Source organism: Pteropus alecto, unplaced genomic scaffold (genome assembly GCF_000325575.1).
Source record: "Pteropus alecto unplaced genomic scaffold, ASM32557v1 scaffold202, whole genome shotgun sequence".
NCBI classification, from domain to species: Eukaryota; Metazoa; Chordata; class Mammalia; order Chiroptera; family Pteropodidae; genus Pteropus; species Pteropus alecto.
Genome location: NW_006432451.1, coordinates 1671802 through 1695880, shown reverse-complemented (window position 1 = coordinate 1695880; position 24079 = coordinate 1671802). Strand labels below are relative to the sequence as shown.

The 24079-nt window shown below is 37.6% G+C and overlaps 1 protein-coding gene and 1 pseudogene across 4 annotated transcripts in view; one reads left to right on the top strand and one right to left on the bottom strand.

Moving 5' to 3' along the window:
• The window catches only part of KCTD20 (potassium channel tetramerization domain containing 20), a 35183-nt gene extending 11104 nt beyond the window's left edge, over positions 1-24079 (top strand). For 3 of the 4 annotated variants that reach the window (XM_025043722.1, XM_006907324.3, XM_015585917.2), the window contains exons 2-8: positions 9962-10162; positions 12696-12969; positions 15738-15840; positions 16202-16322; positions 17402-17599; positions 19000-19110; positions 20465-24079. In XM_025043722.1, coding sequence (XP_024899490.1) covers positions 10006-10162; positions 12696-12969; positions 15738-15840; positions 16202-16322; positions 17402-17599; positions 19000-19110; positions 20465-20757 — 1257 coding nt within the window. In that variant the 5' untranslated portion in view covers positions 9962-10005 and the 3' untranslated portion in view covers positions 20758-24079. Of the gene's footprint in view, positions 1-7337; positions 7392-9961; positions 10163-12695; positions 12970-15737; positions 15841-16201; positions 16323-17401; positions 17600-18999; positions 19111-20464 lie in introns of all 4 variants that reach the window. The other variant, XM_006907323.3, reaches the window with a different exon arrangement.
• LOC112476124 lies at positions 196-3982 on the bottom strand (annotated as a pseudogene).

Genomic DNA, 24079 nt, shown 5'->3' with positions numbered 1-24079 from the left:
TTAAGTGTATTAAAATAGCTGAAATAAACTTATTTTACTTTTTAAATGAAAAATTTGTTTAAATACTGTCTCAACAATAAACATAAAAATTGCTCTAATAGTAATAGTTTCAGTTATCCACACATATTTTTGTGAATATTTCATTGGAATGAGTTCTGGCAGTAATATTTTTAAAGCAGATTTTTACTTCCATATAATAAGAATTAGAACAAACAAAACTATATTCTGGGTCATAAACCGAATGTATGCAACTGCCATCTCCATTAAATGTAATGTTCTGTGAAACTTGCCATAGTAATCCTAAACTAATAAAACTGGTGTTACTCATTGCAGAAAAAAATATATATAAATGAGTAATGACATAATTTTAAAGAGTAAAAAAAAATTTCCTTGATAAATATTATCATTTTAGAACTTCTAGATAAGTGACATAGAAAAAAGTTAAATTAAAGGTGTTAAATTAAAATTATACATGACATTGGCACAGAAATAGATAGTCAGTGGAACAGAGTATAAAAACCAGACTAAGCATATATGTTAGTTTTTGATAAAATTGACATCCCAAATTAGTGTGGAAAAAATGGACTCTTTAGAATATATGTCAAGGCAGTTAATTGGTTAACCATTTGAATTTTGTTAGATCCATACCTCATGCTAAATGCCAAAATAAATTCTATATGGGTTAAAAATTAAATGTTAAAAAAATATGAAATTGGTTGAATAAAAGCTGCTATAATCATAAAGTAGAATATTAGGTACCACTGAAAATGATATGACAGATTATTGACTTATAACCAAGTTCACTGTATGCTGAACAGTATTTAAATTGTAGAATTTTAAATTGTAAAAATAAAAATAATAAGTAAATTTATGTATTTATACTGAGGAAAGTCAGGAAAGAGAATTATGCTGACTTTTGTCTTTTCAGTATTTTCTGCCGGGAACAGTGAACGTGTACAACCCAAGTACAGGATTATTGTTTGTCTTTGTCTTTTTAAAATTCTGCAACAGTGAAAGAACTAAAAAAAAGACAACTTGGCAAGGGAAGGACAAGATATGGCATTTCCCTGAGGGAAAAAGAGAAAGACACAGAAGGTCAAGGGCAAATGAAATGTTAGGCAACTGAGGCAAAAAATAATGCAAAGATGTCCAAAAGCAGTATAGTGTCTCAAAAAGAGAAAGGTAGCTGAAATCAGGAGAACCATACAATAGTCAGAACATAAAAAGTATATTCAAAAGTGGAGGATTACCTTGATGAACTTAAAGAGCCAAGTAAATGCTAACCTAGCAGTTGTAGAAAGGAGATTCACATACCCAAATTTATCTCCTGTCTGTGTAATGCTTTATGCATTTGTGTTTGGGGGGCAGGGGGAGGGATTCCAGCTTTTATTTTTCCTTCTTTTCACAAAACAAAGTAGAAGAAATAATACAGGATTAAAACCACAAAAGTAGTTAAATTGGTAGAACACCTACATATACACAAAAAAATCCAAATAAGAAGACAAGCTTATTTACAGTTAAGAAATACATGTAAATTTAGTTTGTGATTTTCATATGAAACATTAAAAAATAATCAAAACATGCTACACAGGTGCCACTGTTTACAGCAATATTGAAGGGATGAAAACAACACTCATTTAGGGACAGATACAGCACAAAGTCCAGGTTTTACAGCATCAGTGTAATAAAACCATATTTAATCAGAGTTTAAGAATTGTTCCCAAATCTGCCACATTTTTGGCCCTCAGGTTCATTCCTACAGATTTCAACTACTCTCTATTTCTAGCTATTAAGAGGGAGAATGATTCTAAGATGCCTTCCAAGGTGGTCCAAAGTCTCTGCAGACCTGAGGGCATCTTCCACCCCCACAGTCTGCTCTCACCAACAGCCCTTTTTTGTTGTTGTTGTTGTTGTTGTACTCTTCAGAGAAATATCTAAGAAAAAAGTCAGCCTCCTAGTCACCACCTCCTAGGCCAGTTCTAGGCAGACAAAAGCAGCCAACATTAGCATAAAATGAGAGTCTTGAGGCTTACCTTTAAAGGCTTATTCTGGTCTTGAAAAATTAGTAGGAAAAGATTATTTTCTACTGAATCTCAACTAAACACAGCAAGACTTTTGTCCTTTCTTTATTGGCTGGTCTTGGAGAGAAGGTCACAGACATGAGTCTTAACCTCTTAGTACTTTAGTTTCAGTCAACTGAAAATCTGAAAAGTATGCTAAAAACTAAATCCAAGCTTTCGGAAGCCGCTTTTGAAAAGTCTTTAAGGACCTACTAACTTGAAGTCTTAAGTGCAAGGGGACAAGAGCCTGTCAGATCCCCCATTTTGAGGGAAGGATCAATGTTTCCTACAAATTGCTCAGTTTTGCATGAAGAAGAAACAATACATACTAGGGTATGGAACTAGTTGCATTTTATTCCATGAGGATTTTTCTCCCATGGTTTAGAAACAGAATGAGGAATGCATCTTAATTAGTCTCTTTATCGAAGTGTTAAGTTCTATCTCTATTCTTAAAGCCAGTTTTTTAAGCAGACTGTGGAAGCAGTCAGTATAACCAGCTTCCTGTAGCCACAGACCACCACATCTACATCTAGCTAAAGCAAAGGTCAACTCAGTTATCCAAAGTCACTGCTAACCATACTAAAGGGTGAAGTTCACCACTATATTATTTTAAAGGAAGGTGCCTAAAAGTAAGAATTCAATTAACCCTGGGTGAGAAAAATCAAAACAAGTGATAGTTGTGAATGAGCTGTCCATATAAGGCCAGTTGATGAGAATGCACTCAGCTACACTTGACATGAAGACACCGCATAAAGCCTTAGTTGGCAAGTCTGAATTTCTAGTAACTAAGGGCAGGCGGAGGGCAAGCAAAGAGCGACTTCTGTAACATTTTAGTATCCAGAGAGCATTACAGAAACTGGTCCCGAGGACAATGTATACACCATTAATCACACTGAATAAGGCAAATGTATTCATTTTTCTTTTTGTTTGAGAAGCTTATCTCCCTTTTGGCCATTCCACTGTACTTCAAAATGATTCCACGTTAGTTTAGTCTGGGAAGCAGCAGTAAGAAAGTTGCTGTCAGGTGCATAAGAAGGTTGTGGACTTGCCATCTCAGCCAGGCAACCACAGCAAGAGTCACGGTCATGGTCACAAAGTACATTGTCGGCTTTTCTTCCAGTGTGAAGAAGCGTTTCCACCAGTTCACAGCTCTGCATTGAGTTTTTACTAGACTGCTGCAGATTTCAGAGAATCTCTACTGTTGCTCAGTGGTCCATTTATTGGAGCCAAAAATTCTAAGCGCTAGAATGGAAATAAGGTAGTCAGCCAAGCACAAAAACATAACAAAACTGGAAACACTGGACAGATAGATCTAGATAGTAGGCAGTCAGAAACACCAATGAAATCACACCCATGATGGCAGGTGGAAACCAGGCTCTTTCCCATCGCAGGACTTTATCGGCCATCAGCATTACTTCTCTCCATCCTTGCAGCTGCTCTTCCAGACATGCAGTCTCTGCAGCCTGCACATTGGTGCTGCGATTATCTCCCTCCACTGTTGTCCCCGAGGTCCCGCCTCAGTGAGCGCAAGCCACACTCCAGAGGAGCCACCCTCTGAGACCCACACAGCAACCCCAACCTTATGCTTTTTGAGGGCTTTTCTATACATCTTAATTTAGTAGTGGCACATAGCATCTCATTTTTATGGATGAAAACACTGACGCTTAAAGGACATTTTCTTGGCGATGTGGCTAGTTAATAAAGCCAAAGCCAGAACCAACAAGGTATGATGGGTTGTCTTTGTCCTATCTTGTTGTCCTCTCACAGACTTCTTGGGAGATGTAAGCAAGTCTTGGGAAACTTCCAGTGATTCCAGTAAAGCCTGACAAACTCGATATGAATAAATCACAGCTATTACTAGTATCCACCCAGCCTGTTTGTTTTTTTGTTTTTTTGGTTTTTTTTTTCCTACACACGCAAAGCTTTTAGGGCTCTCAAAGGTGAAATTTTAGAAGTATTGCTGAAAATGAATGGCTTTTTAAATGATCACATTAGAATGAGATCATATTTCACAGATTAACAAAGATGAAAAAAACTGAAACACTGACTTTTAGCAAGGGTTCTGGAGAATAGGTACTCCATGCTGCTGGAAGGAGTGTAAATTGGTATATATATAAAAGATAATCTAATAGTACATAACAAAACTTAAAAATTATTTTCCTTTTTCCATAGTGATTTTATTTTTAGGAGTTCATTCCAAGGATACAAAAGGGTAGATGCCCAAAGATTTGTGTGCAAAGATTTTACCACAACTTTGTTGATTTTTCAATATTTGTATCTTTCTATAGTGACTGAATTTTTTTTTAATGAGCATATTTTTATAAGCAGTAAAATGAATGCTATTTTATTAATAGAAAGATGTAATCATTCTGTCACAGGTTTCTTGCATTTACTACCATAATTCCTATTTGATAAGAACCGCAGCAGCAGTGACCCTGGAAACTCCTGGTTTTCTCTTTCATTTCTGACAAACAATAGAAGGAATAACTCTTACGTTCAATAATGGATGAAAGGCAAGATGGCTTAAGGGAACCAGTGTGATTGGTTGGAAAGAATGTAAGAATCTAAGGACCTAAGTTTGGAATCTGTCTTTGTCTCTTAGCTAGAGGTGTGATTTGGGGCAAGTTGCTAACTTCTCTAAAGCTTTATTTTTTTTTTTTTTCAGCAGTAAAGTGAGGATAATTAAAAATCTCTCCCCTGGGATTGTTTTAGTATTAAATAAGATTAGGTTTGTAAAAGATCTTTGTAGACTGTATGGTTTGGGAATAATAACAATAAACATTTATTGAATGCTATGTGCCATGCAGCATTCTAAGCACTTTAAACGTATTACCTCATTTAACTTAACCAACCCTGTGTGGTTAATGGTTATTATCTTCTCTTGCAAGTGAGCAAGTTGAGATACAGAGAGACTTAGGAACCTGCCCAGGGCCACAGTTATAAAAGGTAGAGCCATAATGGAAGATCATACATGGGGAGAAATGTAGCAAGAGGTCTCTAAGAAGTATTCATGTCTCACCAGTGTGCCAGAGTTCTTAGAGGAAGACACAGTAAGTCCTCCTCAAGTGAGAAGGGAGGACCCAGTGGAATTAACTTACTAACAAGGGTCTTTCTTTTTGCTAACTCAAACAGCTAAATTATTATGAGTTTGGGGACATAAGGTAGGAAAACTCCAAGATTTAGAAATGTTAATAGAGTTTATATGGGCTTACTACTGGAATAGTCTTACTCAATATTTTTAGAAATAATCTGGAAAAAGGAAAAGCAGAAAGCCTTAAATAGTCAGAAGACAGAATTTTTTTTGAGCTTAGAACGTTAGGGCTGCACATGCAAAGGGAGTGCATAGAACCATGATAGAAAAGCTTCAGTGAAGTTGGTTTAAAAAATACACACAACACACATACACACCATTTCGAAGATGACAGTCTCTTAGCTATCAATAACATCCTAGAAGGTGATCCTGTACACATTTTAGATTGTATCTATCACCTCTGTTGTCTCTTCCCTACCTTCACCCCTTTTTAACCTATTCCCAGAAATCCTGGATATCACCAGAGAGCATACGTGAAGCAAAACTGAACCTTCTCACCTCTAATAGAAAACATTAGCAGGGTTCTCATTACTATGCGTAAAGAAAAAAAAGCATAATAGAACTAGACCAAAGTCAATGACAAACAATTAGAGAAGTTAAAGAAATGTAGTGTGTAGTGATTTTCACATAAGAACAGACTGAAAAGACTACGATTTGTCAGTCTGAAATGAATTTTTGGCAAAAGTGTAATTACTCTCTAAATTTGGAGTATAGATGAAGTGTACATTGGTTTTACCAAATTCTGTGGCATTCTACCACATCTTCACCACCTAGCTCTTACACAGAGCAGAGACATGGCCCTGAAGTAAAAGCTCATATCCTTGTACCATAACAGTCTGAAAGCATTATGTTTTTGAGATGCATCCATGTTAAGTTTGATTGCATTGCAACTAGATTTTTTTCCAATTAGATTTTTTAAATCTGAATTGTTCAGTGGCATGATAGTGAACTTAATGGAACAGTGATTTGTGTAATTATCTTGTTTTCCTCATAAATAATTGATTAGAGGAAACTGAAAGTAAGAAGAAAATACATTAACTTATGTAGAGATTATTTTGGATTAATACTCAAGATGATTATGTTCTAAAGAGAAACCAGTGTATCCTTTTTTAAGTGCAAGGAATATGTGGAACTAATTCTATCAAAGATCGTATGTAAATTTTCCAAGATGAGATTATGATGCTAAATGTTTTGCTGTTCCAGATCAACAAAATCAAGACTTAACAAAAATATGGGCCTTCACGGACATAGGGGAGGGGGATGGGAGGCTGGGAGAATTGGGGTGAAGGGTTAAAGAAGTACAAATCAGTAGTTGATGGTTGAGCATGGGGAGCATGGCAGAGGGAATGCAGTTAGCATTAATATGATGGCTAAGTGGAGGGCCAGGGGAAGGAGGGAGAAATTGGGGGGATCGTTTTATGAACATTATAGATGTCTAACCAATGTACTGTATACTTGAAACTAATTTAAATAAATAAATTTACAAAAAACAACATAAAATATTTGAATCAAAAACAACATATGGGCCTTCATAGGAGATCTGTAGAATAAATATACCACTCTTATGAGTGCCCCTCCAGCCAACTTTTCACTACGCAAACATTGGCGACATTCTTTTGTACCTCGGGAAATCTACGGACCATCTACGATAGCCAGAAGTCACCCGTGAACTTCTGATGCACTTGGCCCTGTGCCATATGCTTAAAGAAGTACAAATCAGTAGTTAATAGATGGTCACGGAGATGGAGAGCATAGCATAGGAAATGCAGTTAGCATTAATACATTGGCTAGGTGGAAAACGAGAGAGAAGGAGCAATTAGGGAGATCGTTTTATAAACTATATAAATGCCTAACCGATGTAGTGTATACTTGAAACTAATAAAATTTGAATATCAAAAAAAATGCTTTCGTGTGCGTCATAGAAGTGAAGCTTGAGCTGGCTTGCTGGATATTAAGTTTTCTTTGCGTTATAGCAATACAGTCTTGAGTTTCATTAATATATGTCTAACTCCTAGTTCTTTTCTGGAGCAGTCTCTTCAGTTACTGTTAGGTGTGCCAGGGATGTCATGATCCTTTGGTTCTTCTAATTGTACATTACTATGACTTTTAGGACTGTTGGCCAAAAATAGTTTTGTAGCAATAGAGAACTCTGTTGTCGAAGTGCTTTGCTTATTTCTTTTCCTTAGATCTGTTCTGAGGACCAAGATTCATTTGGGGGATGGTTACAGAATTGAACCATGGTAGGCAATGAAAATATACACTCAAAGTTAAATGAAACAGCCATCCTGTAAGGGGAGTAGACCCTTACTATTAAGTTTCAACTGGCTGCTCTGGCATATGTTGAAGAACTTGGTATCAGTCACGTTTACTTTTTACATTTCATAGGTCAAGAAAGTTTTGTTCTGTCATTCAAGGATTATAGAGCAATTAGTTTATAGGGGACTTTCAGAAATGTTGGATTAGGTGATTTCTTAAAGTGTGTGCCAATAAGCATTAATCCTGAGATGGTTTCTTAAAAAAAGGAGTTCCGAAGCCAAATCCATTTGGGAAAACTCTGCACACTGGATCCTCTCTTGGAGTTTCATAGTACACTTTAATCTTGTTCATTAAAGCATTGTTTGTAGTAATAGTTAAGTCAAAAAAACTTACATATTGGTTGATAAGAGTGCTGACTTAGGATATTATTCAGCAGTTATAAAGGGATGGACTAGATCTTGATCTTCCAACATGGATGGATCTCAAAAACATTAATTTAGAAAAACTACAGAATGGGAATGATGCATATAGAATATAGTTTGTGTGTTTTTAAAAAATTATATGCTTTTACCAGTATATCTGTGTAGTATAAATGTATTTTTATAAAGTCTAAAAGGATTCATACCAAGCAAGTAGTGATAGTTATTTGCAGAAGTGACTAGAATTGGGGGTGATGATCAAAGGGTCTTTTTTAAGAAGGGAAATATTCATGTATTATTTGTAATAAAAATTAACTGAATACAAATCAAATGACTATTAATGTCTAGCTAGTTACTTTCTTTTCTCTCATTGGAGATATGTACTCTGCTAATTCCGAGTGTATCTTTATATTTATTAATTCACTGTATACAAGTTAAACTTAATTTTGAAGACTTCTTCTATAGAATAGGAAGAAAATGCTTTCATTCTAATAGTTTCATTATAATGAAACTATTTTTGGTACATTAAAAGGAATAAAGTAACTTACACAAATCGTCTAGGCTATGCACATTCTCAAGAGCTAGGCTTATGCAAGCTTATTATATATTGGTCTAAGAGATTTTTTGGAAAGCAACAAAGAAGTTTGAACTTGGTTCTTGAGCAGCTAGTGAAGAGCTGAGAAGCAGCAGTTGTAAACTGAGTGAAACATTGTAGTTCAAAACCAGTTAAGCCTAAAGAAGCAGGCCCCCTTTTGGTCTTTCCATTTTTGGTAATAATGCTCTTTCCAACTCCATCAATCTTCTTTATCCTGTTCTTTAGACCTCATTTTGACATCTTCCAAATAGAATTTGAGGACAGTTGATGGTGGTTCTATTCGATTTCACCAATCCCCAGGACCATGCACTTTTTGTGTGTGTGTAGATATGTTTTTTCTTTAAGAAAGGGTAATCCTGAAAAAGCTGTAGCCACATACCAAATTTTCTATCAGAACATTCACTTTATTGCCTCAATTTGCTGGATGTTTTAAGAGCTGTTGTCTGAAAATAAAAAAATTCATCAACTGAAAGTACCTCTTCTCTAAAATAATTTGTTTTCAGGAACATGTATTGACTCATCTTTTCAAAGTGGTCATTTTTATATTTCATCCAAGTTAAAACAGGGACTAACTGATCAGTCAACTTTATGCTCAAAAATGTGTTAATACAGGTTATGAAGGGATTCAAAATTTAATTCACATTATAAATGTTTATAGCACCCCTACATGCTTGCATGTCAGGAAAATTCAGAGTATTAAAACATGTTATTGTGCTTAATAACTTCTTTCTAAATTGGAGTTAGCTTACAGTCTATATGCATAAAAATTGCTGGTGATGTAAGATGATTCTTCCACCTAAACACCAGGTGGAAATCAGTACAGTATAAACTATGAAATTACTAGTAGGGTGAACTTCAGGAATGTTTTCAGTAGTCGGGTAGCCCCCAAGGATGGAAGGGCTGCAGAGCATGACTACCTGGAAGAAAGGTATGAAGGCTCCTGCCTAGCCTCTCCATTCTGCCTAATCAACAAATACCTTGCACATGGCATTTACTCAGTAGGTAGTGTTCATGATGATCTTGCGCTGCTTGGGGGAGTTAGCTTTATAACCAGTGACATCTTGTGAGTTTGAGGTGGGATTGAGGGTTGCGCATAAAGCACAGAAAGTGAGAGAACTTATAAAGGAGAACTTGAGCAAAATAAGTAAAATTTTGTAGTTGTTTTTTTTTATTGCAGGTGATTTCTAGTTTCTACTCTCCTATATATCTATGGTATAAACACCAAATTATCACACCACCATTTAATATGTAATGTTGATCATGTATATGGCCAAAGTCAGTGCATTTGATGTCTGTTTATGGATAGAGCTTAAAATTATTCCCTAGTAACAGATTTATCAACATTCTTAGTGATTTGGTAAAGACCATTTAAATCAGCCCAATTCCTCTCAGTATAAAATCACAGAAATGTCGAAGATATTTCTTCTCAGAATAAGAATGAGGGCTGTCTGTTAGTTCTTTAGTTTGTCTTTCATGACATGGAAGTCCTTGGAAACCTATTTTGAGAGAGTTCTAAATTATGTGTATTCCTGTCTTCCAGGATTTTTTTCTGATCAAGCAGACAGTTGAGCATAGAGTCCAAGGATGAGTGTTCACCGTGACAGTGAGAGCAACAGGTTATTGCGACAGGAGGCCAACTGCCTGATGGATGAAACCTCAGCTGCAGCCCAAGAAAAAGAAACAAACAGCCTGACTTCTGGTCTTCAAAATCTTACTTATTCTCTAGGTCCCAGGAATGATGGTATGGTAATTAGTTTCTGACTTAATGTGGAGGGCTTTCTGACACCTGAACATCCACTCTACCCAGAAGATATAAATGTTCTTAATCTGAATAAAATATCCAATTAATTGGCTTAGCTTACATATCACAATTATATAAGCTAACCATCACAGAAAATCTCCATTTATTTAATCAGTCTAGCACATCTAACTTGGCAATAATAGTGTAAGAAAAATAGTCATGGGTTTGCAGTCAGACGGCAGATTCATATTCTAGCTCTGCTACGTATCAGCTTTAACCATGGGTGAGATCCTTAATCTTTCCGAGCCCCACTTTCTTAATCTAGAAAACAGGGATATTAATATTCTTCTTACCTCACAAGGCTGGAAGATCATTGAGTTAATGGATGTGCAGCCTCTTGATAAACTGTTAGGTTCTTTTTAACTTTCAATAAAGACCATAGCAACAATAATAATAGCAGTTACTATTTATTGAGCACTCACTGTGCTAGAAATTTTACATACATTTTTTTAAATCAAGGGTGGCAACAGTGGTCAAATCTGGACAGCTGCCTGTTTTTATAAATAAAAATTTGAGATACAGCCATCATGCCCATTTGTTTACATACTGTCTATGGCTGCTTTCCTGCTACAGTGGCAGAGACTGTGACCCACAAAGCCCAAAATACATACATTCTGGCCTTTTACAGAAAGTTTGCCGATCCCTTCTTAGATTTCTCCTCCTTTTAAAAATGAGGATACATGCTTCAAAAACTTAGGTAACTTGCTCAGGCTCACACTGCTAGGACATAGGGGACTAGGATTTGAACCTGTGTCTTTCTGATCAAGCTGTGCTATTTTATATAGAGCAACTGACAGAAAAGCAGACTGACTGTCACCCTAGAGTATACTGTTAGGGAAAATTTGTGCAATGAGTCTCTTCCTGCTCACCCATTTAAGCAGGGTAGAACCTGAGACATCCTTCATTAATCAACCCAATTTAATTGCCTCAATGCTGGAGGGTACATCAGGCTTTCTAAATAACTGAACTATTGATTTAGATACGTACTTTCATTTTCATTGATTTAGATACCTACTTCCAGTGTGAAAGCCTATCTTGGTGATTAAAGTGTTTCTTGTTACAAACTTGCCTGTGGATTGTGTGGAAATGTAGCTCTTGGTATACATAGGGTCACACTGAAAATTTACATCCTATAGAAGCTATAGAATGTGAACTCTAGGTAGGTTTTTGGTCTAGAAGCAAATGAGAAAAAAACTGAGTATACTCTAGCTTACAATTCAGTTGGTTATCTAAGTGGCTGAAATCAGACTAATTTCCCACAGGTCATGGGCAGTAATCATGTTCATGAAATATCATATACAGATTTAAAATACAGGATAGGTGAGAGTGAGACATTCAGTTATACCTATAATATTTTATTTATTTAAAAAAATTTTAAGATAATGTAGAAAAATGTTAACTGAGCTTGCCAAATCTAGGTAATGGGCTATATATTTTATATTAACCCTGTGCTTTAGTATATTTGAAATTTCTTTAAAAACATTTTTTTACATTGAAATAAAATATATTAGGACTCTCTATTTAAAAGAATCCTCTGGTGTAATCCTTTTGTAAATACTTGCTCCTGCTTGTCTTCTGTAGACATCCAGATTTCATATATTTAGTTTTAAGCCTGTAATTCACAATATAGTATTGCACATTTTTATGTGCTCTTACATACTTTCTTTCAGTTGATAGTCAAAACAATTCTGTTAGGTAGGTGGAATGAACATTATTCTCATTTTATAGACGATGAACCAGGTTTAGAAAAAATAAATTGCTTAAAGAAAATGGCTCTTTGGTGATACTAGAACAAAAACTGAGATTCCTTACATGAATCCTAATCCATGCACTGAAACTTTGCTGCTGAGAGCAAGACCTGCCTATTCAAAAATGGTGTTGGTGATGTTAGGATTCTCTTATGCATTGTGAAAATGCATTTTTCTGTGATTTTCTAGGAAAAGTGATGAATTAGACAATTGGAAACTATCATTATCCTTTTGGAAAATAAAATTTAGAAACAATTTTTGAAGAATGTGGAAAATGAATAGTTTAGCACACAGAGGTAGCAGGTTCCTTAAGTAAAACACAGGAAATATGAGTATTATTTAGAGACAGAAGTGAAAACAGAAGTAAAAAGTGATTGCCTCTGTGAAACAAGACTGGGAGAGGTCATGAAGTATGGCAGGGGACAGGAGATTGCTGGTTTTTTTAACATGTATGTAGTTTACTTGAAAATTGTTTAGCCATTTTATTCTAAAGTGTGGGCATTACTGTCTTTCTTTCCTCCGTCCCTAGTGCACTTAGAGAAAACAGCTCAGGGGATCCACTATAAGTCTCTTTTGTATTCTTTACTTGCTCTACGCAAGAGTTTTTGCCTGTGAACCCCTAAAAATTTGTGGCTTTTAAAATTTTTTTTTAAGGAGACAGGGTTTATTTTTCCCCAAGACTGTTTGCTATCAAATTATTTTGCTTTGTTTGTATGATCTTTTAGACCTTTCACATGACTATGCCTCTCAGCCAGCAAATCTTCAGTTTCCTCATATAATGTCACTTCCCGAAGACATCAAAAGCTCCTGCTTCCAGAGTGGGAATAAACGGAACCATGAACCCTTTATTGGTCCAGAACGATTTGGAAACAGCACTGTGGGCTTTGGCACTAACATTCATTCCCAGGCACCAGAGAAAGTGACACTTCTTGTAGATGGCACACGTTTTGTTGTGAATCCACAAATTTTCACTGCTCATCCGGATACCATGTTGGGAAGGTAATTGATAATTTCCTTCCAAATGTACTCTGTTGTCTATGAATAGAAATACCTGCTGTTTATCTTGCATTAGGTATGAGCATAAAAAGCACTGTACTGCTGATTTTTCTACCTTAATGCTTTGGTGAGACAGGGCAAGTTGGTAAAAATCGTTATTATATATTTTGGTGATTTGGGGTTGGGCTTCTTATTTTACAAAGCCAGGATAGTGAACAAAGGGAAGTGAAATCAGAACTATGGGAAATAATCTGCTAAATATTATTCCCTATTCCTCTGTAAACTTACTCTAAAGCAGAAGTCAGATACTTGATTTCTTTTACCCACAATTTGTATAACCTCACAAAGGCCATGTTTTCTGAGTTCCACAAGCCGAAGATGCTGGGATGTGGTAAGATCTGTAAGTCATGTTCGTTTTTTTGTCTTCTGTCTTTTAATACAAATTAGAATTAGACAAATGTTTCACATGATACAAGAACAAAGTCATTTCACTAAAAAGCATTAGTTTGCCTGCCATCTATTGCCATTTATGCTTGGCAATAGATGTTATGCTGTCATTTTTTAAAGCCTCTATCACTAAGTTTTCTGAAATAGAATCTTTATAGCTGGCTGTTTTATAGTTTTATGAGTGCTCTCTTTATTCTTCATGTTCCATTCTCTGTGCTGTTTCATTCAGACTATAATCTTATCTTCCTCCTGCCATCTCCTGCCCCCAGCTTTTTAGGGTTAGAGTTTAGGAAGTGGAAGGAGCCTGCTTAGAAGGAGCACTGTCCAGAAATACTCTTGGAGCCTGGGCTGGGAGTTAGGAGATCCTCTGTGGCTGATCATAGACCTTAACTTGAAGAACGGCAAATTAAGTTGATCTTATTTAAAGATCTAACCTCACTCAGGATATTGAACTAATTTCAACTGAGTTAGAAATCAGAATGGACCACACTAATTTGCTGAATTTTAGTTTATATGGGATCTAGCTATTCAAAAATGTGTATTTTTGGATATATACAAATTCACAATGAATCATTTTAACCAAAACCAAATCTATATATTTCTCAAACATCTGAATTAAAGTTAAACTAAGACATAAAAACATTTTCTAAATTGGCCCTGTATTTCATCAGACTTGATTTCCTGACCTCAGTTTTGGTGTCATCTGCACTACTCGCCCCCACAGCACCACCCCCAGCCCCACCTAAAGTGTTCCTCGGGGCAGGCTGGCTGTTTGAGGTAGGTTTCCTCTGAAAGTGGTGAGAAAGAGAAGAAAGGTCAGCATTTTCGGGGTTAAAGATTCTTGGGTGACTGGTTCTTTGAATTTAGGAATGGGTTGTCCCATAAAGAAAAAAATCTGATTTCTTTATCTAAATAGTTTATTAACTGAATCAGCGAAGGTCATGAATTCTGAGTTACTTAGGTTTGGTCTGTCCAGTGGCTGCATACAGTATTTGTAACCCTAGCCAGTGAGCTTACATATGCAGGCCACTAGTCACAAAGGCGACAAGCTGAGAAACTGAGAATGGATTAATGCAAATCCATGCCACTACTAGATAAATAACTCTGAGTTTAGGTTCTGCTAATGATAAGGGCATTATATTTATGGCATCTTATTTTAATTCATGGCTGTCTCAGCTAGACTTCAACCAGAACGTTTCAAAAAATGTCAGCATTCTTTGAAGACTGTTTTTATCGGGATGGCTTTCTTATGTATGGTGTAGTGATTTGGAAAGCATGTGATATGGAGTCTTTTTCTGGCCTTTGAAAAGCAGCCAATTCAGGGTTGGAGGATAACAGTTTCAAATAGTTGAACAGTATGGCTTCCCAGCAATTTAAGGAAGGAAATGGCAGTGAGTCCCTACTAGGAACTCATATTAGGCTGGCTGAAGATAGCAACTGTCTGCCCTGTCCTTCGTGCTGGCTTCTCTTTCCACAGCTCATATATAGAAGTGCAACAGTAGTAGTAGAAGTCATGGGGCCAGTTTTACTAGAGGGGATCTGAGAGAAGGGAGGAAGGATAGGAAAAGATGAATAAGAAAAGCAAGACCTCCTCCCTGTCTCCTCATGACCTCTGAGTTCATGCCCAGAGCAGGCCTGCCTCTCTGAAATACATCAAACTGCTGATAAGCCTAATACCTAGTCTCATTTTCTACTTGACCTGAAATTCTGAGCTTAAGTTATTCCTTGAATCAAAGGACATTTTTTTCCAGAGCTCCACCATTAAAACATATGAGAAAAAGGAAAGCATTAACATCTGCACCTACTCATACAGATTCATCTATCAGATTAGATGTTGAAAAGCAAAACTCAGAAATATTGAGGACTGGCATACTGGATAGGTAAATATTGGTAGAGGAGAGGAAAGGTCAGGAGCATGAGACACTCTGACCTCCTGAGCTGCCCAGTGTGTATACAGGCAGAGTCCTGGGCAGTGTGGGGAGCATGAGAGGCAACCCTCACGCACTCCAGAGATTTTAAGGGCCAACTCTGCAGATGCTGTTTTACTGCATTTGCTGTCACAGAAGCTCACCACAGGCAAACTGTGAGGACTTGCTGCTTCATTCCTCCTTGTACTCGAATGCTGAAAGCAATGGCTGTCTTTCCTGTCTGAAGGGAGTTTCCTAAGCCTTGAGTACATTTTATAGGGGTTGGGTCCCAGCACTCCGTTTAACTTACACTAGGAGAGGGTAAAATGGAGTCTTCCAGAATGAGGTGAAGAAAGAAGTCTCATCTGTGAAGAATCCTGCTGGAGAAGGTAACGTTATTCCCTGGGTGTCTTTTAGGATGTTTGGACCAGGAAGAGAGTACAACTTCACACGGCCCAATGAAAAGGGAGAGTATGAGATTGCTGAAGGAATCAGTGCAACTGTATTTCGAACAGTATTGGTATGTAGTAGCCTTTTATTTACATCCTTTTCCCCCAGGGGCCTGCATGGTCAGAAGCCCGAGAGTTCCATGAGAGTGTATTACTGACTTTCGGGGTCTCTAGTTTCAGTTACTGCCTTTCCAGCTTTATTTCACATTCCTGTAACTTCTAAGGCTTGCTGTGTGAGCTCAATCAGGTATCAAATAGTGATTAAACATGTCAAGATAGCCAGGAGCCACTTTACTATCTAATGAATCGACCAACTTGGTGGTAGTGCTAGTAACCCATCACTTTAACAGAACCAGGAATGAATAGGGGGTTGAAGAAGTAATTTTTCATCTTGTTCTTTGCTTACATTTCTTCTTCCTAATCTGTTTATAGGATTATTACAAAACTGGTATCATCAATTGTCCTGATGGCATCTCTATCCCAGACCTTAGAGATACGTGTGATTATCTCTGCATTAACTTTGACTTCAATACTATCCGATGTCAAGATCTGAGTAAGTGCAGAAGCAGCTGAACTTAGAGTTTGCTTGGAATTGACTGGTAATTTTAACTAAACAGAAAGAGTTTCAAGTGTGGGTTGAAAGCCACCTGCAGAGGCCGAGATGTGATACGAACCCATTCCCTCTCTCGCTTCAAAATACTATGAGGAAGCAGAGTAAATGAACAAAAGGGAACGTGTAGTGGATTTTAAATCTAACTTGACCCTTAAGTCACCAAACTATTTCCTTTCCCTCTTGAGACTTTGGCATTTCAGCCTTTTAACAAATAATGATACAGATTCTCAGATACGCAGGAAGCTTTACTAATAAAGACAAATAGCATAAACTGGCTGAGTTCTTTTTACAATTATTTTTTATCATTGTTATTAACTTAGTGTTTGCTAAGTGCTTTATAGATGTGAACTTGCAGAAGTCTTATTATAATTAACCCTGAAAAATGGGTGATAACTCATTTAACAAATAAGACTGAGAAATTAGCCTGTTCAGAGCTCTAAGCTGAAATTAGAACTGATTGTCCGTCTACAAACTCCATGTTCTTATCATTACCCAGGCTTCCTAAAATTATTTTTAAATTGTTCTTTGAAGTTCATGATACATTTCCCTGCATATTCCATGAAGTTCTCTGGACTTGAGGTTTCTATACTAGGTCTACTACACACTTAGAGTAAGTGCCTTGGTTTTGCCAAGCTTCAGGTTCTTTGGTACTCTGACTCCATGAAATTGGCATCGAGAGCATCTTCAGAATGGGTACTACAAAGAGTCATCCCCAAATGATGGTTCTGGCCCTTGAAGAATTAATGTTTATGGTATGACACTGTATGTCTAACAAAACTTTCATTGATCAGAATGCTCAGGGATTATTAAACATGAGGAAATGGAAGCGTAGTAGAATATGAAACATTTAACAAAATCAGTTTAATTATTGCCTTGGAGCAGGAAACAATCTGTGCCTTTAAATGAGTCTCTTCTCTGGAACTTATCAATGATAACAGCTATTATCCAATAGCCTTTTTCACTCCAGTAATAAATACACTTGGGCAGAGAGGATGTTCATCTGAATTTTCTCCCCCCAGGTGCTTTACTGCATGAACTGTCTAATGACGGTGCTCACAAGCAATTTGATCACTACCTCGAAGAACTAATCCTGCCTATCATGGTGGGCTGTGCCAAGAAAGGGGAACGAGAGTGCCACATCGTTGTGCTGACAGATGAGGATTCTGTAGACTGGGATGAAGACCACCCCCCACCCATGGGGGAGGAATATTCCCAAAGTAGGAGCCACTTGCATGATGTAGATGTTTTTAAGCAAGAAACATGCTACTTAGAGTAGCAGCTATATTCTAGACTGAGCATGAATATCACTGTCAAGCCAGTGATGAATGAGCACAATCACCTGGATGATCAATTCAGTCTAGTGATGCAGGTTAACTTTCATGCTAGGGAATATTGTGAAAGTTGTTATACCTTCCATTGCTACCACTGGTGTCTGGTACTGTGTCAGTGCTGAGGCAGCACATTAAATGGTGATGTCTTTCTTCTCTCCATTCATTTTGTTTTAAATTCTTTTGAATTGGTAATAATTCAGAATTCAAAAAGTCCAGAAGGATATACATTGAGAAGTCTTGTTCCCACCCCTGCCTCCTCTACCCAGTTTTCCTTCTCAAGTTTCTTTTATGTCCTTCCAGATGTATTCAGTGCACATACATAAGCGATTATATACGTTTTCCCCTTTTTTTCAAATGATACCGTATTATACAGACTGTTCTATACCATTTCTTACATAAAAAGCTTCCATGATCTTTTTTTTTTTATAGCTGTATCATATTCCATTGCATGATTGTGCCATAATTGAACCAGCTCTGTTGATGGACATTTAAACTATAAGTTATAAATTATGCTGCAATGAATAGCCTTTTAAACAAAGTCTTTTCACACATGTATATCTCTATAGAATAATATTCCTAGAAATGGAATTTGTCAAAAGCTATGTGCTTTCATAATTTTGATAGATGTTACAAAATTGTCCTCACAAAACAATATATGAAGATTTTCCTCACCCTCACCAAAACAGTGTTTTCCTAAACTTTTATTTTTTCCACTGTTAAAAAAGCACTTGACTTTTAATTTCCATTTCTCATTTCATGTATGAGATTAAATACCTTTTTAATGTTTAAGAGCCACTTTAATTTCCTTTTCTGTTAACTGTATTTTTTGCCCATTACAAAATTGGATTGTTAGTCTTTTAGTGATTTGTAAAAGCTCGTTTGTGACCACTCTTTATAGACAGTAAGGAAATTAGCCCTTTATGAGTTACAGATATTTTCCCCAGTTGATTGTCTTTTTAGCTTTGATAATGGTGGTTTTGGCTAAGTAGAGACATTCATTGTATTTTTATGTAGGTGAGTGTACCAATTTTTCTTTTATGGCTTCTAGGTTTTATGTCATACCCAGAAAAGCCTTCCTTACTCTGAGACTATAAAAATTTCTTGTATGGTTTCTTTCTTATGGTTAATTCATTTTTTAATATTTAATCTGTGATCCATCTGGATTTTTTTTGGCATCAGGGCCAAAAGAGATATAACTTTCATTAGTCTGATTCTGTTAGCTCATCTCTTTCCTCTTACGAAGGGGGTCTTTGCTCCATGACTAACCCCAGATTTATTTTTTCCAGTTCTTTATAGCTCCAAGCTCTATAGATTCTTCAAATATATTGAGAATCGGGATGTTGCTAAAACAGTGTTAAAGGAACGGGGCCTGAAAAACATTCGCATTGGAATTGAAGGTAAAAATGTCCCAGTCATTATTCAGTTTGTGTGGTTTATGGAGTAGGTTGGAGCTGTGGCCACAGCTTAGATCCTTAAAGCCCAGCTTTCAGGGGACCTAGAGAATAGGTACACATGAAAACTACATTCCTACCCAAATTTGAAAGAGTCCTGTTTCTGTTTTTGATGGCCCTTAACATTTATTTTTCATTTTGTTTCCAGTTGAAAATGTTTTAAAGCAGCTGCAGGAATAAGTTCCAATTTACTACCTCAGGATAAAGAGCAGTGAGGGCTAAGGCCACTGGCGGGTAAATGTTGCAGGGCTTGTGGGTTCATCAAGTGGTGGGGGTGCTGTTCTGCCAACAGTCTTGGTGGGGATCTTTCTGGGATCTGAGGGGTCCTTCTGAAAACTGTAGCTTTGGGACTCAAAATTTAAGTTTATTCCACTACATACCGTTGAGGAATGTCTGGATGTATTGACAGAATCGCTTTACATGATCATGAGCACTGACTCCCAACCTGTGGTCTCCACAGAAGGCTCTTGGAGACTGATTCTTAGAGAGCGGTGAAGCCATCCTTTCACCCCTCCATGGTTCCTTGACTTCTGTGTCTTGTTACTCTGTCTTAGTCTTGCCCACAGAACCCATTAGACCTTCACTGTTTCCGACTTAGATTGGAATTTTAAAGTTGAGAGAGATTTTTGAGATCATCTATTAAACCTTTTTCCACTGTGTACTTCTTCCCTAGTCTCTTTGGAAACTCCAGCGATAGGGTCAGAGGGATCACTCTATGTCCCAGAGGAGTCAGTTGAACTGTCCTACTATCAGAACATTCTCCCATATGTCTAAGAGGTTACTGCCTCCCTCTTCAGTCTTCCTCCTATTTCTAGCCTCTGAAGCTACTCTGAACAAGCTTTCTCTCATTTCCACGTGACAGCCCTCCAGATATTTTAGGTGGCATTGTTTTTTTCTTTAGGCTAAATACTCCACATTTCCTTAGTTCTTATATAGAATGCTCTCTAACCAATAGAATTAGAGGACTGGAATAGCCGTGCCTTAGCAGAATTTTTGTAAAACAGTATTATTGCCAGTAACTAAAGGCTTATGAAGTTGTAAGTGGCTTCTCCAGGCCTTTCTGTTAGAAGGGACAGAATTTTTGTTACTTCCCTTCTAGGGATAAGACGTACTAACCTGGGTAGGAGGGAGGAGTGGTTAGAGCTGGGAGGGCATGGTCCCACGCTGGTCACTCCCCCAGCAGTTTTCATGCATAGTCTTTGGATTTGGGAGGAAATTGATGTGGTTATGAAGGAGGAAGTATGGAAGCCAGGGTGAACATTTGCTGACGTCATGAGAATGGTCTTTTTGTCGGTTTCAGGTTACCCTACCTGTAAAGAAAAAATTAAGAGAAGACCTGGTGGCCGGTCTGAAGTAATCTATAATTATGTGCAGCGCCCCTTTATCCAGATGTCATGGGAAAAGGAAGAAGGAAAGAGTCGCCATGTGGATTTCCAGTGTGTTCGAAGCAAATCCCTCACTAATCTGGTAGCTGCTGGAGAAGATGTCTTGGAGGACCAGGAGATATTAATGTATCACCCGCCCCAAGTGGATGAACTTGACCGGCTAAATGCCCCACTTTCTCAGATGGTTTCTAACGACTTTCAGGATTAAGGCCAGCTGTGGGTCCACCTCTCTCCAGAGCTTTTCTGTCTGGGTTGCCCAAAGCCAGTCCTCCCCATGAGTAAGACATGCTTCTCCCCCGTCCTTTCCCTTTTTCCCGTAATTAACGTGTGTCATTTTCAGTATGTCTGTACCTCCAGCAGGGGATGAAAAAGCACTCACTGGTAATTAAGCTACCAGCTTTGCAGCAGCCCTGGTAACTTGAAATTTTATGTCTGGTGCTGTTCACTAAGTCTGCATAATTGCAAAAGCAGGAAAGGAAGTCGAGACTCCTGTTGCCTCATATTCAGCAAAGCAGTTCTCATCCTTTATGCTTTGTTCTTGGCTTTTGTTTTGTTTTGTTTTATACCAGGCAAATTACTTAGCAAAGGGACCAAACTTAAAAGGTGACAATCTCTATCTTCTACAAGTAGACATTAATGGGATACTTGTTAGAGGTTAAAGAAAATGCTGTTCCTGGTGGCATCTGCCTTCAGATTGCATCTGAGAACTAGACTCTCATTCAAAATGTCTAAAAGGAAATTCTTAAGTGCTTAAATTCAGTTTTGTTTTTTCATTAAGGCAAAGAACAATCCAAAACCACATAGATTCTGTGACAGGAAGGATAATGGCATAACAATGTTTATGAAATCTTTTTAGCTTCATGGTGTTTGAGCCTAAATAAATTACTCATTTGGAATGAAACTCACAACTCAAGTAGAACCTCCGAATCAGGCCACTTTGATCATCCTGGCTTGGAATCTGGTGTGAAGCCATAAATCTTCACCCTAAGGCAACACAATCTTCACCCTAAGGCAACACATTGCTGTGGGTATGTCTGGCAGGCCATAGATATGGCTTAAAGGTCTTCAAGATGTGGGTAAAAATTTCTCACAGGTGTTTATTTAGTTTCTCAATAGAAAGACTTATAAGAGCTCCAGGCAGGGAGCATTTGGGGTGAAGCTGGGTAGGGAAACATCACCTGCCCTGGCTTTGTCCCATTACAGGGTTTTTCTTTGTATATTTTCATACTATGGAATTTTTTTGGATACTATGATATTTCAGTTTTTGAAGTAGCCTGTGCGTTGCTCACACTGGGTAAGTAAACTATACTAATGTCATCCCCAAAGGATGAGTTGAAAGGAAACTAGACCTAGAAATTTTGCTTGATCTGTTAGCCCTGTGTTAACAATGCATCAACCCAGATCACTCTCCCCTGTAGAGGTAAATCTGCCGGTGTCACCAGATCACTCTTCCTAAGAAAATGCTCCCAGTACTGAACCATCTTTCCAGATGTCCCTATGGCTGTTAACAGCGGAGCTAAATTTAAACTCATGTGTCATGGGATTATCTCCCATTTTGTGGTAGAGGTCGGCCTTCTAATAACCTACCCAGAGCATTTACTCGTCACAGATTACAAAGAGGCACATAGTTTCCTCCAAGTTAAGAACATGACTAGTTTTCTTAAATTCCATTCCCATAAGATACTATAGGGCAAGCTACTTGATTTCATTTTGTGACTGCTCTAGTCAGAGTCCTCTCAAAGGTGAAATCAGATGAGTATTGAAACCTGCTCTTTCCAGGCCTTTAGAACAAGTGTTCTCAAGAAGTGTGTTCTCTGTGCATGTGATCAGCGTCACAGTGGATGCTCTGTTCCTTTCTCTGAAAAAGTAATGAGTTAAAGTGAACCATCTCCCACCTCCAGAGTTCTTCTGATTGCCATTGGCATCCATTTGTAAGGCTGTTGGCCGAGGTCAGGATTATTTTGTAGCCAGAGGGTAGTTTTATTTTTGTGAAGCTAATTGGCTCATATTTGAGGTCAGGTTTCACTTTAACCTTACCAGTACTACATTCATATCCACTAGTAGTTGGCCAACCCAGATAATTGTTTAATGGTGCTTCCTTTAAATTTCTCAGTTGACTTCCGTGTCATTACAAAGGAAATTTGCATTGATTGTGTAGTCTGTGATATATGTAACTTGTTATACAGCTTATGTGTTAACATTTAATAAGTGTAAACACGCAGCTAATATTCTTTAAAACTAATTTAATTAGTGCTTGCTTAGGTAAAGTCAAGTATGAAAGTATGGCATGTACTTAACACTTTTTCCTATGTAAATGATTAATTTCCTCAGGCTTTCAAGAACTAGATCACCAAATTGGGTGAACATAGTTTTAACCCCAACCCTGTGGGGGTTTGAGTAAGCTGAAAATCTGTAGAGGTAAATCTGCCGGTGTCACCAGGCAGTTGTGACTGAGGGAAAAGCTGGGCCCTCAAATTCTTTCTGGTAGAGGTGGTTTCTTGTGTGTCCCATACCCTCCTGGCCTGTAGCTCAGCATCACTGTGATTCAGTGGCTCCCCTCGGCTGTAGCTGCTCTGTTCCCAGGGCCGGGACATTCTGCAATGGCAGGACCTCTTAGTTCTCATAGGGACAAGGGCTGGGTTGTGGTCATGCCCTTCAGAATCAGTTACTGGCCACCTGGGCAAGAGGTGTTTCTAATAAAAAGATGGGAGTCAGTTTTGTTTTTCTAAGTGCCTACATAAGTAAGCCAGGCTGTTTATATAGAAACATTTTCCTAAGAAAATGGTTTTAACCTACACTATCTTACTCAGAGGTATCTCAGTAAGCCAAGATGAACCTGAATTTGAGGTTTAGAATGTGAGTTTGTGTCTGCATCCATTATCACGTATAGTTGAGGAAACATTTGACATTGAGGAGTTGGAGAGCAGTGGGCAAGGAGACAGCGTTCAAATGTGCCTGTTGAGATTACTTAATGGTTTCCCCAAAGTGGAAGAAAGGTACTGAAAGAATGACAGCAAAAAAGGTAAGGAAGCTAGAAAGTAGCTGGATTTGTTGCCACACAGTATGCATAAGCCAATATTATTTTAAACTAAAATTCAAGAGAATGGCGTTATCTTATGTATACAGGTCTATGAAAATACTGTTCCAACGGGTCTTTGTGGAAGTAAAATCAATCAGAACACAGGCTTTAACTCATACTGTCAAAGTGTGATAAAATGCCCTCATTGAGTGAAAATAGAAAGGGTTTTAGTAATTTATTCAATGCCACTTCTTGCCATCATTCTGAAATTGTTAAAATGGGCGTAGTGAGTTCAGAAAGCAAACTTGATGCCTTCTTGGGAGATGGAGCCCCATTCGTGCTCTGGGTGGGACCACCTCTGCAGGAGAACACATTTTCTCTTAAAGGCAAAATGCTTATAGGTTTTGCCTCTTTACTTTGTACTTAAAGTTGCACATGTTCACCTACCAGTTGTTTACAAAATCCTATATTCGAGATGCTTTTTTTTAATAATAAAATATTATCATTTGTG